Source organism: Pistacia vera, unplaced genomic scaffold (assembly GCF_008641045.1).
Source record: "Pistacia vera cultivar Batoury unplaced genomic scaffold, PisVer_v2 Contig204, whole genome shotgun sequence".
Lineage (NCBI taxonomy): Eukaryota > Viridiplantae > Streptophyta > Magnoliopsida > Sapindales > Anacardiaceae > Pistacia > Pistacia vera.
This window is the reverse complement of record NW_022196007.1, coordinates 1454564-1470608: the sequence shown is the minus strand read 5'-3', so window position 1 is coordinate 1470608 and position 16045 is coordinate 1454564. Positions and strand designations below refer to the sequence as shown.

Here is a 16045-nt window from a genome sequence, read left to right as displayed (position 1 = left end):
TATCCCAAAATTTTCATCTTATTTCATTGAACCCAGTCCAACATTGAGCATTAAATGTCTGAAAGGTTGGTCAATGAACACTCAGACAAAGGCTAGCTTTTACAGCATCTCCAGGAAACTCAAATAATTTATTCTAATACTGGACGTCCTTACACCCAAAGGAAAATACGGTATAGTTTCAGTTCATTGACGAAACAACACATTTTTCTGAAGGAAACGAATGAGACCACTGCCATGAGGAAGTTTTGCATCCTTCAACATGTCACCAATGACATATTCAATGGGATAAGCTTCTTCCCTCACTTGTTTTACTTTACCCAAGTCAAGACTCCTTCATTGCTTTCTCCTTCTTCTTCGGCTGCTGCTCTCCAATTCACTTTTGGTGCTTTCAACTTCTTTCTTTGAACTTCCCAACAACTTGGTTTCTTGGACAAGAAAAGTACCCAAGGTTTCTAAGCAAAGTTCACTGTAAAGTCTGCCATATCTGATAACCTTTTTCTTGATCACTCCATGTTAAGATGTTTGCTCATGGATACATTGTTGTGTGTACATTAAAATTTTGTTTCAGGAAACCAGTGGGTATGTGCAGATACAAATTAGGGGTAATTTTATTTTAAGCGCTTTTGTTAACAAATAAAATTCGTTAAGTGCAAGCGACTTTATCTTATCTTTATGAAAACATGCTGACTGAAGAATAGTTAGAGACCATTAATTTGAAAAACAAGGCACCCTATTTTTTGATTAATAATGAATTAATATATTTGATTTAGTGCAGGGGATATATAGTCTTCTATAATGTCATTGTGGTTAGACCTTCTATAATGTCATTGTGGTTAGACCTTTTATTGCAGAAGAATATTTCTTTAAGACAAAAGTTAAATTAGAAGAGCTATTTTAATCATTGAGCAAGTAACAGGCTAACAGCTCATAATCACAAGAGATATGACAAGTTTCTTCACACAAGTTGCACAATTTTGTGGTTCAAAAGTCTCATAACATTACCTTCAGAACTTTTTTTTTTTTAAAAAAAAAAAAAAAAATTGGCATTTACTTCTTGAGAAAAATAACACCAGGCACACGTCTGGCAAGCCATCTCAAACCAGAAGATGTTCTGGATGGGAGAAATTTGTGAGGATTTTGTTAACAGGGGACTCTTGTTTTTTATTGGCGAAGTCATTTTAAAATACAAACTTGCAAAAAAAATCCAAAACTAGTAGAACAGTTATACTTTCTTTAACTTGTCCCACAATTTCTCAGCTGCCAAACTAAGTACTTAAATTTCTATTTCGTTGAAAATTCTTGATATTAAAAATGTACAATCCGATTTAGAAAGAAAATATCTTTAAGCCAACAAAAAGAAAATGGAATACGCATAGCTCATGATATAAAACAATTAAATCAAGTACATGCAGATTCATAGAATAAAACAGACCCAATAAATGGAAACATGGTGAATCAGGAGAGTTGTTTACTATTGGCAGAGGGGTCATACTTTCTTGAACTTCAAATGGAAATAGCCACCAATAAACTTCCGTTGAAAGAGAAAAATCCCAAGATAAGAAATAAAACAACATGGTTTACGTAAATTAACAAACAAAACAACCATTACAATAACATCAGCCAATCAAAAGTTGAAGAAACATGCCAAATCAAATGTATTTTACATATTACACAAGAAAATTGATGAACAGCTGAAAGTAATACTTCATCTCTACTACCATTACCCAGACAACACAACAATCACACATTGCCAGATATTGCCAGCAATACTACACCCTTCACAAGAAAGAAGTACATAAAATCCTGGAATTACCTGGTTTATTCATGTGGAGGACGATTCAATCACGATATTCTTACAATCCAAGACACTTCTTCTGTTCATGATAATAGAAGAAACACAAACCTTAGTTATTTACAGGATAACAAAAAGACTCATACCTCACTTAATATTCGATTTTAAAGCATTAATATGCATTAGAAATTCATCAACTAGTCACAGTAACAACATTGATAATAAAATGATTGTCTCTAAACAATCTATCTATCTATATAATTTTAAACTGAAAAAAATGATTGCATTTGGCCGAGATCTGATCAAGAAAGTGCGACCACCCAAACTTTCTCAGTACGATCCCCGCCAAATGTCGCATATATCGCTAAAAATAATTGTAGATTTAGATAGACTGTTAAAATTGAATTATTTTGATACCAATATCGTTACCTAATATAGCTAAAAAAAAAACTTTTAAAGTTGGACAGGAGATATAAAATCAAGACCACACTAAGTCTTATATAATTTAAATGAAATACCTGCGATTAATAGATGAGATGACTTGTTATTTCACTTCTTTCATATAATTCTCAAAATCCTCAGGCAAAACAGACGAGAGATGCTTAGTAGTGTGATAAAACATTTTTCCATTCATTATGAAAGTGACACGGATTTCCGGTATATGTTGAGTAACTTCCTTCCATTTCCCGTCTTTTATCATGTAATAAATTTCTTTCAACATACGACGAAACACAAGAATCCTTAGATTTCTTAGATGTTCAATTCCAATTGGAATCTCTTTCAACCGAGGGCACGGTCCAATACGTAAGTCTTCAAGGTTAGGCATTGCACCTTTGTCTATAATCATCGATTCCACTCCTTTTAAGTCAATGAGGTCCAAAATTTTTAGCTTTGGAAACCAATCTTCTTTGAAATGTAATTGCTCATCATGGCATGTGTCCCACAACATAAGCTCCAATAAATTAGGCAGGGTTTGAAGGACTTTTAAGGGGTCATCAGTTAATCCTGACAATTCCAAACCAATTCTGACAATATATTCAAGTTTAAAAATCCAATCTGGCAGTTTCTTCATATTTCCTTTTAAGTAGAGGCGTTCAAGACCTACCGGAGGAGAAGTCATCGATTCTATATCAAGAATTTCTTCTCTACTTGTCACCTCTATAGACAGACATACAAGTTTTTCCAAATTTCCAATGCAAGCATATGGATCCGTTTCATTTCCATTTGTGACCCTAATTCCCAACTTTCTCAGATTCCTTAGCTTCGTAAGCTCTTTGAGTTCCTTAAAGTTAACTTCCACCAAAAATAGCTTCTGCAGCTCCATTAAAGAACCAACGCCCTCGGGTATTTTCACTACTCTTCCATAAGTACAATACTCGCCCGAAATGTATGCCACCAGATAGCGCAATTTTTTCAGATTCTTGATTTCAACTGGGAGCATACTCACAAGAGATCGCTTCAAATTCAATGTCTCCAAGTTGAGAAGCTTACCAATGGACCTGGGAAGTACACTTACTCTTGTATTTTTCACACTTAAGTAGTGCAAATGGAAGAGGTTTCCCACTTCTTTAGGAAGATACTCTATAGGACTATCTTCAAAATCAAGTACTTTTATAAGTTTGAAATCCACAATAAGTGTAGTCATGAAGGAGTTAGACATATTATCAACATTGAAAAGAGAAACAGAACGTATCTTTGAGTCTCTGATGCTCTCAAGAACACTATTGATACTTCCTTGTATTGAAATGCGTCGAATTTTGCTAGGGAGATTTGAGTGTTCTCTGTTCATAAAATGAGAGAAGCCCCAATATTTGGCCTTTCCACGGATAACCTCATGCATCAGATCATGGACTCGACAATATCTGGGTGATCTTCCACTGAAATCCGTCTCTACCACTTGAACCAAGCTTCTGTTAATGAGATCATTCAAGAATTTTTCAGCACAATGTTCAGATGTGGGACATTGGGAATAAGGGACAAAGCCCTCAGCAATCCATAGGCGAATCAGTCTTGCACAATTGATTTCGTAGCTTTCTGGAAAAAAACCGAAATACAAGAGACAAGGTTTGAGATGGTAAGGTAGACCATAATAACCTTCTAATAAAACTCTTTTGAGATGGGAATCGCTTCCCAACTGTGACCCCAAGTTTTCAAGTAATTTTTTCCATTCAAAGGCAACCTTGTTCTTGTTTGAGAGAAGACCACCTACGGTAACAATTGCTAGTGGTAAACCTCCACATTTCCGAAGGATGTCAAAAGACAGTTTCTCCAACTCGGGGGGACAACACCTCTGAGGACCAAAAGCCTTTCTACAAAAAAGTTCAAAAGCCTTATCTGAAGGCAAGGGTTGTAGCCTGTGGATTTTAACATGAGGAATCCGCTCAACAACGTCCTTGTTTCTGGTTGTGAGCATAATTCTACTGCTTTTGTTGTTCTCAATTAAAGCGTACTCTATATATCCCCAAAAATCAGGTTTCCACACGTCATCGAACACAACCATGTAACACTTGTCTTTTAATTTTCCCTGCAGTGTGGCAAGCAGATCGTTCTCTTCCATTTTGTCCATCTCTCCATGAGTAGACCCTGTCACACCCTCAAATGCTTGTATAGTTTTTCTTAGTATATCCATTTTGGTGCATTCTTTCCCAACCGTGATCCGAGCCTGGCAATCGAAATGCTTCTTCACTCTTATCATTCTCATAAATTTTCCCGACAAGAGTGGTCTTGCCAAGTCCTCCTTCGCCCACAACTGCAACCACTAAACGGTCAGATGTTCCACTTACTAACAAACCAATCAATTGGTCTCTATCAGATTCGATGCCCACAAGTTCAGCGTCTTGGATGAAAAAGAATTGAACTCGAGAGTCGTGAGGTATAACATATCCCTGATCTATGGGCCTCAAGTTATAGCGTTCCACTCTTTCCTTTATCTCAGCAACTGATGATTTGATATCTTTAATCTCAGATGAAATTCCATGGCGCACCGTAAGTTCATTCATGAAGCAACACATTTTATGAAGGAAACCAGTGAGACCTTTGCCCCCATGCTTCGCCTTGTTAAGTATGTACTCATCTATGATGTCTTCAATGTGATAAGCTTCTTCCCTTACATGTTTTACCCAAGTACTTACAACACCTCCATTGCTTTCTCTTTCTCCTTCTTCTGCGGCTGATGCCCTTGTATCTGCGTCCCTGAGGAAAGATCTGATGAACTCCAATTCCCTTTTAATGCTTTCAACTTCTTTCTTTACACTTCCCAACAACTTGGTTTCTTGGACAAGTAAGGAGGACAAGGTTTCTATAGCAAATTCCACTGGAAACTCTGCCATATCTCATAAGCTTTTTCTTGTTCACTCCATCTTAATTGATAAGATTGTATACTATACAATGTTTGATTGTCGTGTTAAGAAACCAGTGGGTCCGACAAAAGTGTGAACACAAGTATTTAGACGCTTTCGTTGACTAGTGAAACTTTTGGGGGGTCCGTATAACTTTGTTGTAAACGGCTGGACTTATTAATTATGTCTCTCCACATAATTCATAATTAATAATTAATTAATTAATTTTTTAAACATATATTATGTGAAAAAGCTGTAGTGGTTCACCCACCTTTGCGTTAATTAATTCTTTAAACATACATTATGTGAAAAAGCTGTAGTAGTTCACCCACCCTCCGCAACGCAAGGTGGAAATGGGTCCCATATATCAAATCAACAAAACTACTTTATGAATGAGATTCTAAAGATACAATGCCCACTTGTATGGCTTCATTAAAAAAAATCTAGACTATTAGATCGAGGTTAAGTCAACATTTGACCATGATCCAAGGGTCTATGTTAACATGATGTCTGTGTAGTCAACAATTGACTGTTATAAGGGTTCATGTCAATTTTTTAGAGACGGGCACAGGGACACTGTTTTTGGCTTACGTAAATGCAAGGGAGCGCTCCAATAAATTTGTATAGGCCTTTGTAAAATAGGAAATGAAAACAGTAAGGCCCGTTTGGTTCACAATTTTATGTTTTTGAGAAAAGTTTTTGAAAAAAGTTTAATTAGACAGATATTACGATGTAAGATTTATAAATTAATAAAATACCCCATATAATAAAATATTAAAAGTTAACAAAAATACCCTCAACCCACCCTTAAATACAGACAGCTGGCCACCACCGTCGGAGGATGGCCGAAGTCACCGTTTGTTGGCCGTTGTTACCGACTGGTTACGGCCAGATCCACACTAGATCGGTGCACTACCGGCCAGATTCAGCCAGTAGTGCGTCATCCTACCAGATTCTAGCTATTTTCCGGCAGTGGTGGCCAGAATCTGGTAAATGTGGATTATTGGGATGTTTTTGTAATTTTTTAAATAATATTTAGGGGTATTAATTAAATTAACAAATTTAGGGGGTTTAAAAAAAGTTGAATAATATTGAATAATATTGTAAGTTTTTGGGTATTTTACTATTTAACTTTTTTGGGAATACTAAAAGTAGTATTCCCAATTGGCAACCAAACGAAGCCTAACTTTTTTAGTTAAGCTAAACATAAAATTTAATGATTAGGGTGCGTTTAATTCAGGAAATATTATATTATTGAAAATATTATATTAATAGAAAGATAGATTACCTTTAAGATTAATACAGGAATGTTTAGAAAAATATATTCGGTTGATAAGAATAAATTAGTGGGTATATTATACTAATATATTTGGTTGAGAGGAATAAATTGGTAGGTATATTTTATAAATTATTAAATTGCCGACTTTTAAATATAAATACAGTTTATTTTTATTATTATTTTTTGAATAATTTTGTTAACCCCCTACATTTCAAATTTAGCTAAAACAGCCCAACAACTAAAAAAGTTTAAAACTTAACAAACACACCCCCACCCACCACAAGCCACTAGTGGGACCTTAAAATACCCCTTGTAATAAAATATTATATGATCCAACGCCCCTCCCTCCCCCTCCCCCTTCGGGTGAAGGGGTAAAATTGTAAAAAAAATAAGATTACCAAGTAATCTTAAAATACCTAAGAAAATAGAGGTAATTAGATTAATTCTTATATTACCAATAATAATTACTATTGATTTTAAAAGATTATTGAGATCTTATATTACTTGACAACCAAATGTGGTAATCAAGTAGTATAAGATGACATTACCTTAGTAATCTCTCATTATCCCCAACCAAACGCACCCTAAGGGTCTGCTTGGGAGTTTTTTTTTCACTGGTTTTGGGGAGTTTTTAATTAGACTGGTTTTAAGGTGTTTAAAAACCATTACTTGTCAGATTTTTAATGGAGGTGTGCGTAACCCAAACCTATAGAGTCATTCATTTTGTCAAGTTAGGGCTTTAAACACCACCTATGTCATTTTATGGAGTTGGCTAGGCACCAGAGCAATTGTAAGTAAAATGCGTGGTGAATTTGACGTCAACTCCTCCATTATTATGATGGTAATGGAAATCAACACAACAAACTTCTATTCTTAAGAGCTTCATTACAAATCTTAATAGAAAGAAACAAAAATATATTCCATCAAACCAAATACAACTGCAAACTGAAACTAATGACCTCCAATAACGGAACTTGTTGAAGCAATCATAACTGTCAAAGAGAGCCTCTTGTTTGATTGGAGAGAAAGAAAATAAAAACAAATAATGTAGACATTATCTGTATTTATCAAAGTTAATTCAGCAAAAGAGAGAGTGTTTTAACTTTATGGGCATATATGTAAATTTATCATTTAAAAAAACTGTCAGAACCGTTAGAAAATAAACTCCCAAGCACAGGTTGGGGGTTTTAAAAACCGTTACTAAAAGTCTCTCAAAACCGCTACGGTGGTTTACCCTCAAAACCGCTACCATAAAACTCCCAAGCAGAACCTAAAAATAATATTTGTTGCTTTGTTATATATAAACATAAGGTGACACTACTATATCTCAAACCTCAAGGGAGGCGTTTGGATCATATAATGTTTTATTATAGGGGTATATTATATTAACGGAAAGAAAGATCACCTTGAAGATTAGCTAAAACACCCCAGCCACAAAAAAGTTTAAAAGTTAACAAAAGACCCTCAGCCACCCAAGACCACCGCCGACCGTGACTCACCACCACTGACAACCGACATCAATCGTCGTAATGGTGCATAACCGATGAGATATGGCCGGTCGTGTACCAATACGGCCTTTTCCGACCATGGATCTACTGGAAAAGGCCAGCTCTAGTGTTTCTATGCTTGTTTCACGGCCAAGAATCTAGTCTTTTCACGGCCATATCTGTGGCCACGACCACATCTTTGGCTGTGAAATGGCCATAGATCTGGCCGTTTTTCGACCATGGATTTGTGATCTATGGCCATTTCTGACTTTTTTGGCACACGGTCAGCCATAAACGGCCAGTCGTGGGCCATTCCGTCGACTATCGACTGCGGCTTGGGGTAGGTGGGGGAGATTTTGTTATAAATTAAAAATTTATATGGCTGGGGTGTTTTGGAAAAATTTCAAATGTAGGGGGTTAAAAGAAATGGTTCAAATTAATAATAATAATAATAATAAATATTGTTATATTAATATTTAAAAAGGAGGCTAATTTAGTAATCTATATAACATACCCACCCATTTATCCTCTCAACTAAACATATTTATTATTATTATTATTAAATGTATGGGGGCTGGGTATTGTTATTTGGTAGACATTTGAGAGCAATTGTGTCCGAAATGGTTTTTAATTAAGGGCAAAATGAGTAGAAAAATCATATTACCCCAGTAATGTTGTAATAACAACCCCTACCAAAGTAATAAGATTACCCCCCACATTACCAACAATAAACACTATTTACAATAAAAGATTCTCGTAATACTTTATTACTTGCAAGCCAAACATAGGAATCTTGCAAAATAAACGAAGCTTACTCCCATTATCTTATTTACCCCTAATCCAAATGGCCCTAAGGAGGTAAGGGATAATAATCCTATAAATATTGATATTACAAGAGTCCTGAGGGCCTTATCTTCTCTTTTCTATTTTTAATTTCGTAGTCATCTAGACACTCAACACTTGGCAACCTTTCAAAGGGCTTCCAATTTAGACGAATATTTATAATTATTCATACAAATGACTTAGTATCATGTTTAGTTGTCAAGTAATAAAAAATTCTGATAATCTTTCAAAACCAATAATAATTACTATTGATTATATAAGTGGTAATCTAAATACGACAATTTTTTTAGGTATTCTAAGATTACATGTTAATCTTAATTTTGTTACAATTTTACCCCTAAGGAGGCATTTGGATCATATAAAGTTTTATTATAGGGGGATATTATATTAACGGAAAGATAGATCACCTTGAAGATTACTAGAATGTTTAGAAAATGTATTTGGTTGGTTCGAATAAATTAGTGAATAATATGTTTAATTGGGCGGATAATTGGGTGGGTATGTTTTATAGATTACTAAATTGCCTTCTTTTTTAAATATTAATATAATAGTATTTATCAGTGTTCTGAAAACTGGACCGGACCATCCAGTTGGACTGGTTTGACCTGGAGCCGGTGGCATCTCCGGTCTGGTGTCCTCTAAAAATTGGCATTTTCAATCAAACTAGATTGAGCCACAGTTGGACTGTCGGAATAGTGCCAAATCGCAGTCCAATCGCAACTCAATCCCTCCAGATTTCAGCATTGTTCGAGGGAGAAAACACCATCATTAGACTTGAAGACATCTCCACAACAAAACCCATCCATTTTCAGTGGCCGTCGTCTAGCCTTTCATCGCTCACTGTCCACCTATAGTCCGATAGAACTCTCTAACACCACCATAATATTCGCCAGCACCTATATATCAAAAGCCCCATGATTCCAAACTCCGATTGGCTGTCGATCTTTGCTGCCGCCACCACTCACAGTCTCTTCACGCGACAGAGGTGTTTTGGATAGATTTCAAACCTTAAGGGAGTATTATATGGGTGTTTTTGATAAATTTCAAACATTTAGGGACTAAAAAAATTTTATAGGATACGGTCCAATCGACCGATCAACCGGTCAAACCAAAAACTGCACCCTTGAACAGGTCATAGTCTAGTTCGATTTTCAGAACATTGGTATTTATTATTATTATTATTATTATTATTATTATTATTATTATTATTATTTTGAATCATTTCTTTTAACCCCCTACATTTGAATTTTTGCTAAAATACCCGAGTCATATATATAAAGCTTTAATTTGTAGTAAAATCACCCCATCCACCCCCAGCCATTGCCAGCAATCAACCACCACCCCTGGCCGCTGCCGACAGTCGACGAAGTGGCACATGACTAGTTGTATATGGCCGACTGTGCATCGACAAAGCCATTTTTGGCCATGGATCACAAATCCATAGTCATTTCACGACCAAAGATGTGGCCGGTAATGTTTTAATCCGGGGAAAGGGGAGGTGGGGGGAGACTATCGAATTACCCCCAATATTACCAACAGTAATCACTATTTGCAATAAAAGATTCCCGTAATATTTTATTACTTGCAATCCAAACACCAGAATCTTGCAAAATTAACGAAGATTACATCTATTATCTTATATGCCCCCGATCCAAACACAACCTAATTATTAAAATTGTTGGATAATATGCCCTTGTTCTTAACACAATTTACAAAAATATTCGTGGACTATTTTATCCTTATACACAAGATTTTTAGGAAATTATTACCCTTAAAATTGAACCAAATTACCCAAAACGGATGGCCGGATTAGGCCACCATCGCTAGTCGCCGACCAATGTCGACAGAACAATGCACAACTGGCCCACCACCGCCGATTGCCGATCGACGTCGATAGAACGGTGCACGACCGACAGAATCTAGTTGGTCGTGCCAACCTGACCGTTTTCAACTAGATTAGTGTTCGAAAATGGCCAGATGGAGGTGGATTTGACCGAAAAAGACCAAACCTATTATGATCATTCATTGACATGGAACTGGCCGAAAATGGCCCGGATGAATCTAGCCAAAATTGGTTATAATGGATATGGTTGTATCCGGCCAGATACTTATCTGACCGGTCGCCGCAACTAGCTGTGACTTGGATGGGTAGGGGTGTTTTTGTTAAAATTTAAACTTTTATTATGGCTAGGGTGTTTTAGCAAAATCTCAAATGTAAGGGGTTAAAAAAATAATCCAAATAATAATAATAATATTATTATTATTATAATATTAAAAAAGAAAGGCAATTCAATAATCCATATAAAATACCCACCAATTTATTTCTCCCAACCAAACATATCAATATAACATATCCACCAATTTATACTAATCTAACCAAACACATTTAATAGAACATTCATAGTAATCTTCAAGATAATTTATCTTCCGATTAATATAACATTTGCTTACCCGCCCCAATTATTGCCAAGCAAAGAGCTAAGAGTCAAAAGTATGATTTTTCAACACTACAATGTCGTTTCACTAAGAGCTTTACTGTAAAATTATCTAATAAAATATTATCTTATTTCTATTAATAATATTATGCTGACAACCATCTCTCACAAATTAACATGGCAGATGATGTGGCAGTTGACAATTCAGCCGCCACCACACTCCTAGGCTACATCAGCAAGCAGGAAAATTAAACAAAATAAATAAATAGAAATTATCAACCCAAAAATCTCACTTTTAACATAGCTTCAAAACCCATAATCCATTTTCCCCAAAAATTGAAATCTGTAAAACTAAAAATCTCTCCAACCCCTAAGTCATTTGAGCCCTAAAATCTTTCCTAATTCAATTTCAAATTTAAATCAGCATAGACAACACCTTCCAATCTTGGTTCTGAGAAGGGCAAAATGGTCAATTTACATGAAGCCACAAAAATCAAAATTTAAGCTCTTGTTTGTTACATTGTTCTGGATCATTATCTGGTACCCTATTTGAATTTAAAAAATGAATATGTGTTTGTTTACTTATTGGGTCAATTCCTTCAGATAATTAATTCAACTCTAATAGGATTTTTTTTCTAAAAATGAAAAGTGGGTGGGACTTGTTTTCAGATTATCATATTCTATTCAACTCAAAACATTTTTCCAACTTTATTCAACTAAAAACAAATTAAATTTCACTTCTTCCAATCTGAATATTAATCCATCCAAGACCATCACTGCCTGTCGCCGCTCGTCGTGTCCAGAACGATGCACGACCGATCAGATTTGGTCGATTATACAACAATTTGGTCAAAAACGACTAGAGATCTAGTTGTTATTGGCTAGATTCTTGCCAGATCCAACTGTTAACGGCCAAATCTATCTGGTCATTTTCTACTAGATTCACGGTGGATTTTGCCAGAAACAGTCATATCGGCGTACGATCGGTTGATCCAGCCGGTCGTGCACCGTTGTGACGACTGTCGGCTGTCGTTCGATGGTGGTGGCCCACGGTCGGCTGTCCTCTTGTGTGGCTATGGTGCTTTAGTTAATTTTTAAACTTTTATTGTGAGGGGTGTTTAGCTAAATTAACAAATATAGGGAGTTAAAACATAATCTTAAAAATAGAATCAAAATATTTTCAAAAATGTACCAAACAACTATCCAACATTTTATCAAACTTGGAATATATTTTTCAAATATTTTACCAAATACATTTTCAGAATGTGATCTAATTCGATTTAATGCAACTCAACTCAACTTAAAATAGTTGTTTAGAATAACATTTTTCAAATAATCTACCAAACATGCCCCAAAATTCGAAATCTTGGTTGAATGGTTGCCACGTGTCCTTGACATAGGGTTAACAAAGAGCAAATACTACACTCAGAACCTCTTTTCACAAACTTCTTTTTACAACCTCGACATGACAGCTCACAATTGGTCAATCGTAATTTATCAAATGGGATCCAAGTGAGACTTATTATGAGTTGACCAATTACGAACTACGAGATTGTGAGAAAAAGTTTGTAACAAATGTTGTAGATTTATTATTACTCTTAAAAAAAGGAGAAAGAAAAGGCATTTGTCGTTTCTCCCTCGAAAGCTTCACCTCGGTGAACCACCAGCAGCTGTTCACTAAAACAGGTGGTCGACACCGAGCTTAATTATCCTAATCTCATCATCTTATCTACTATGATTAGATTATTCCTCCTTTCTTATCTACTTGATCAAATCATATCATACCTCAAATCTGAGAGACAAGTTAAAGGAGCCACCGGTTCCTCATAAACAGATACATTGCATAAAATGGATCCATTTTTCTAAATATTCATCTGGGTTGTTGAGTTTTCACTTTAATAATAATTATATGATCCGTGTATAATTGATTTGTGATTAGGGTTTACTTTTTTTTTTTTTTTTTTTTGGCTCTGCATATTCCTCGTGTGAATACGAATGTGAACAATGAGTTTTGTGGATTTACTAAGATGTGGGGTTTATAGGTTTTCATGTTTTTGGGTTTCTTTTTATTTTCAGTTTCAAGTTTTTGTAGGGAAATGAGTTGGGGAGAAATTTAAATTTAAATATTCCAATTAGTTACAGAGAGATTTGGAGTGGTTGATTTGAAGAGGGGTTTTGGTTTTGGAAGAATCCCTCGTCAGATAACATGAAGAAATTAGAGATTAATTACTTGTTGACTCCCAATCGTCCATCAACTCCTAAACAAGTTGAAAACTGAATACCAAAGGTCCAAAAGAATAAAACAAAAAAGAAAAAAAAAAGCAAAGAAACATGCACCCGCCGACTCTCATTGCTAATTACAACACTGACTAAAAGGTCGCCCATTTTTTCTCATTCAAAAGCTAACATATTAAATTTGTAAGGAAACAAATGGATTCAAAAATAGTTGAATTTGACCTTCAACAAAATTTTGATGAAAGTGACCAGAGTTTCGGCGAAAACGAGTGGCCGAGACAAGGGACTGTTGCAGTTCTCAAAATAATGTCAGACATGGGCGTCGCCTTTCGAGATGCCAGTGTTAAAGGTCCATTGTGGGAAGAGGTTTCCAGGTGATTTATTTTTTATTTTTCTTGTTTTCAATATGTGAATTCAAATGGGATTTTATGTTTCTTTGATTTGAGATCTGTGAACTGAGTTTTCTTGAAAAGTGTTTTCTTTTCCTTCTTTAGATTTATTTTTAAGCTTTTTGTTGTCTATATTAAGACAGTTTTGAATCTGGGTTTGCTTCATTTTCTGGCATTGGCTTTTCCAGTATTTCATAGGGAATTGTAAAGTGAATTTTGTTTATATTCACTAGTTAATTAATCTCTTTTATCTAGTTAAAAATTCAGAACTGAAGTAAAAGTTAAAGATGGAGCACAGAATCTTTCAACTTGGGTTATAATAAATTTTACCAATATTATTATGCTAAATTGTGTGTTCATTATCAATCAATCAACGATTTGTCTTAATTTTCAATCATCCTTGTTATGCTTGAAAAGGTAGAGCTGACGTGGAGTCTTGAAGGATGGTCAAAGCTCAGAAAGGTTCCTGTCAGTGCAGTAGGTGAGTACTAGGCCAGCAAGCGGTTGGAGATCGCCCACATGTCAAAGCTGTGCTTTAGTCGAGGAAATCCCTCGGGCAGGTGACCACTGGGACGCAAAGAAAGGATTTGCATGGCACCTACCCACTTGTAGCTTTTATAATCATTACCTTGAACTCTTCCACTATAAATAGAGGACTTCCCTCTCATTTGGGGGAGATTGGCTAGTTTTACTCTGAAATAGCTTACTCCCTGACTCTCCTTTTGTATTCTCTTTAAACTGTAGCTCAGCTCGCTGAACATGACCTGACCTTTACTCTCTTATTAATTCAATATTAATGGACGTAGGATTCGCTTTTGAGCATCCGAACCACTTTAAACATTGCTTCTCACCTATTATTTAACTTAATACCCCCATATCACGTGAGACTTTTAAGTATATTTAATATTTTATACGTGCGAGTAGTTGGTGTCAAAATCCAACATCAACAGTTTGACGCTAGAAGGAGGACCTGATTTAGTACCTACTGTTCATCAGAAAAATCTCTGACTAATCGGTCCCACAACAGCAAATGGCTCGCGGTTTTGAATCTGAGCGAACCAATTATGACAATGAAGAAATCCCCTAGGTACAGGTGGACTTCTCCCAATATGCCACTAGTCCAGTAGAATATCATGGGGGATACTCCTTCAAGCCCACGGCTCGACCCAACCGTCATGAGTTACCTAAAAAGGTTCAATAATACTCTTCAAATGATCAGTCAAAGGCTAGACCGATTGGATTAGGTCATGCCACCCGAATCCAGTGAGGCGGTGCCACCGCCAAAAAGGCCTGCAGGTTGTGTGAAAGTGCGGAAAAGGGTGAAAGCCCATATCGTGCACACTGTAGCGTGTTAGAGAAAGGGAAAGCAAGTGGCGCATAACGGACCCAAAGGTTTCGAGGGACTAGCGAACACCGATCGCGCCCCAGGTAGAATACCCGTGGCATTGTGACTCGGCAATATGTCGCAGCATGAGCCATCTCATGCCACATCGCACGGGTACTCCTATAAAAGTGCAAGGCAGGGAGATTCCTAATATCGCCAGAATGGCGACTTCGATCGTCGTCGTGCATGGGATTCCCATTGTCTGCTGGTTGGTTTGTACCACTGCGCCCGAATCACACGATGCAATCACATGGCTCTAGCCAGTGTGTGTCGAGATTGGCTAGAGCTTCCAGCCGAGGTGAGGAAGAGTCTGATTTGCGGTATTTCCCTAACTGCAATCGTGAGGGTCGAACCCACATTCAGAAAGCGATCTCCAGGTAGCTCCGCTGCCTCAGATTGAGGAATTACAACGAGCTTTGGATCAGCTTAAGGCTCAGCAGAATGAGCAAGGGCAGGTCACAGAGACGTCTCCCTTTTCTCCAGTGGTGTTAGCTGCCCCTCTCCCATCAAGATTCAGAATGCCCGACATGCGAGCATTCGATGGGAATTCCGATCTATAGGATCATTTATACGAGTTCACTGACCTCATGGAACTCCACCAAGTCTCTGACTTGACAACATGTCATTGCTTGGCAGTAACCCTAACAGCCCATGCCAAGCGTTAGTTCAAGTCACTTCCAGTAGGTTCAGTCAGCTCATGGCCTCAAATGAGCTCGACATTCCTGAGACACTTCCAAGCGAACAGGAAGTTCTCAATGCCACTAAGCTACCTGAGCAATATACGATAGGAGAGGGATGAATCCCTCCAATCTTATATAGACAGGTTCCACAGAGAGCTCCACAAAGTGGTTCATACTCCCGAA

At 36.6% G+C, this 16045-nt stretch overlaps 2 protein-coding genes across 2 annotated transcripts in view; both read right to left on the bottom strand.

The window, feature by feature from the left end:
• LOC116128830 (protein PYRICULARIA ORYZAE RESISTANCE 21-like) overlaps nucleotides 1-16045 on the bottom strand; it is a 57293-nt gene that overhangs the window by 29466 nt on the left and 11782 nt on the right. The window lies entirely within an intron of this gene.
• On the bottom strand, nucleotides 1386-5123 carry LOC116128829 (disease resistance protein RPM1-like). The gene is made up of 2 exons (XM_031414592.1): nucleotides 2311-5123; nucleotides 1386-1874 (listed from the first exon to the last, which is right to left on the bottom strand). Exon 1 carries the CDS (start codon nucleotides 4491-4493, stop codon nucleotides 2337-2339), a length of 2157 nt encoding a protein of 718 aa, XP_031270452.1. The 5' UTR covers nucleotides 4494-5123; the 3' UTR covers nucleotides 1386-1874; nucleotides 2311-2336.

What these genes read in the sequence shown, in the direction of transcription:
- LOC116128829 (XM_031414592.1), bottom strand. Translation starts at nt 4,493, where the DNA reads ATGAGAATGATAAGAGTGAAGAAGCATTTCGATTGCCAGGCTCGGATC.